The sequence below is a fragment of the Mandrillus leucophaeus genome, unplaced genomic scaffold (assembly GCF_000951045.1).
Source record: "Mandrillus leucophaeus isolate KB7577 unplaced genomic scaffold, Mleu.le_1.0 Scaffold467, whole genome shotgun sequence".
Classification (NCBI taxonomy): Eukaryota; Metazoa; Chordata; class Mammalia; order Primates; family Cercopithecidae; genus Mandrillus; species Mandrillus leucophaeus.
This window is the reverse complement of record NW_012104998.1, coordinates 594,902-596,297: the sequence shown is the minus strand read 5'-3', so window position 1 is coordinate 596,297 and position 1,396 is coordinate 594,902. Positions and strand designations below refer to the sequence as shown.

The 1,396-nt window shown below is 39.0% G+C and overlaps 1 protein-coding gene across 1 annotated transcript in view; it reads right to left on the bottom strand.

Moving 5' to 3' along the window:
- Positions 1–1,396, bottom strand: part of PPP2R3C (protein phosphatase 2, regulatory subunit B'', gamma) — a 40,400-nt gene that overhangs the window by 2,663 nt on the left and 36,341 nt on the right. Inside the window, exon 10 of the mRNA XM_011995060.1 lies at positions 506–586. Within this exon, the coding sequence (XP_011850450.1) occupies positions 506–586 (81 nt within the window). The remainder of the gene's footprint in view (positions 1–505; positions 587–1,396) is intronic.

The window sequence follows — 1,396 nt, the reverse complement described above, 5'->3', positions numbered from 1 at the left end:
GCAGTGGCGCGATCTCAGCTCACTGCAACCTCCACCTCCCGGGCTCAAACGATTCTCCTGCCTCAGCCTTCCGAGTAGCCAGGATTACATGCATGCACCACCACACCCAGCTAATTTTTGTATTTTTAGTAGAGACGGGATTTCACCATGTTGACCAGGCTGGTCTTGAACTCCTGACCTCGGGTGATCCGCCCGCCTTGACCTCCCAAAGTGCTGGGATTACAAGCGTGAGCCACTGCGCCCGGCCCCCTGACTGTCTTAATTTTCAATTAAAATGAATGAATGCCTCCAATGAGAACATAGTGATGACAATACTAAAATTATAAACTATATAAATAGTCCAAATGTGGTCTCAGTTCGTAATGATTTAAATATCAGTTCAGAACAAAAAGCAAATACTTGATTCAAATAGTACTTCATTACTTGCTTTCATATAAAATTTCATGTAATACAAATGACTATCTCACAATTATCTGGTAATATGTAAATTAAAGGAAAAGATAACCTTGACATCTTGAAATGAAACAGGATCTTGTCCGTGGATTTTCATTAGTTCCTGTATGGCCTGTATTTGATAGAAATAAATCTAAGTAAAAAATGAAATACACAACATCCCCTCTCTTGCCCCACAACCCCTTTCTACTTATAGTTCCTTTCCTATCAGACCACAAACCTCATCATTCTCTCTCGACAATCTTTTTAGCTTTCTTGACCTTATTCCATATCAATGAGCAAAACCTAAATTCTCAGTGTATTGACCTTTTTAGACCTGTATCTTAACTACTGAGAACTTCAGGAAAAAAAATAAAAAGACTACAGATTGCTGCGTCTACATAGGAATGTTCTCCAACCTCAAATGGGCCCTCAACATGGCATCACAATTATTCTGTTTGATCTGCTCCTCTCATTTTCCACGAATGTTATTCCTGCCTTCACTATTAAGACCCCCAATCTACTGTCTCCCTTCCTACCCTACACTTTGCTTTCTACGTAATACAAGAAATGGAGGTAGACCTCCCAAAACTCTTCCTTTTTATAAACTTTAACAAAAAAATGAAGAAACTGCTGTCATCCAGTGGGACTACAAAGTACTTCAGGTGAGCATTATTCAGTGGAAATGTGAAGTTTAAAATTCTTGGTGAATAGTCAACTAACTTTGTTCCTAATGCCTACTCTGTATGTGTTACCACTGATAATCAGAGTATCCATAAAGGAATCTCTTTGAAGTAGATAAGCATCTGAGTACATGCTATGTTAATATAGTAATAGGCTTGGATGGTATGATCTAGAGGGAATCATCCAGGCCCAGCTTTATCACTAGGATACTGATGTCCAAACGCTCTATGAATAGCCCAGGATTATAGGGCTCAGCACTGGACACTTTTTTTTTTTTTTT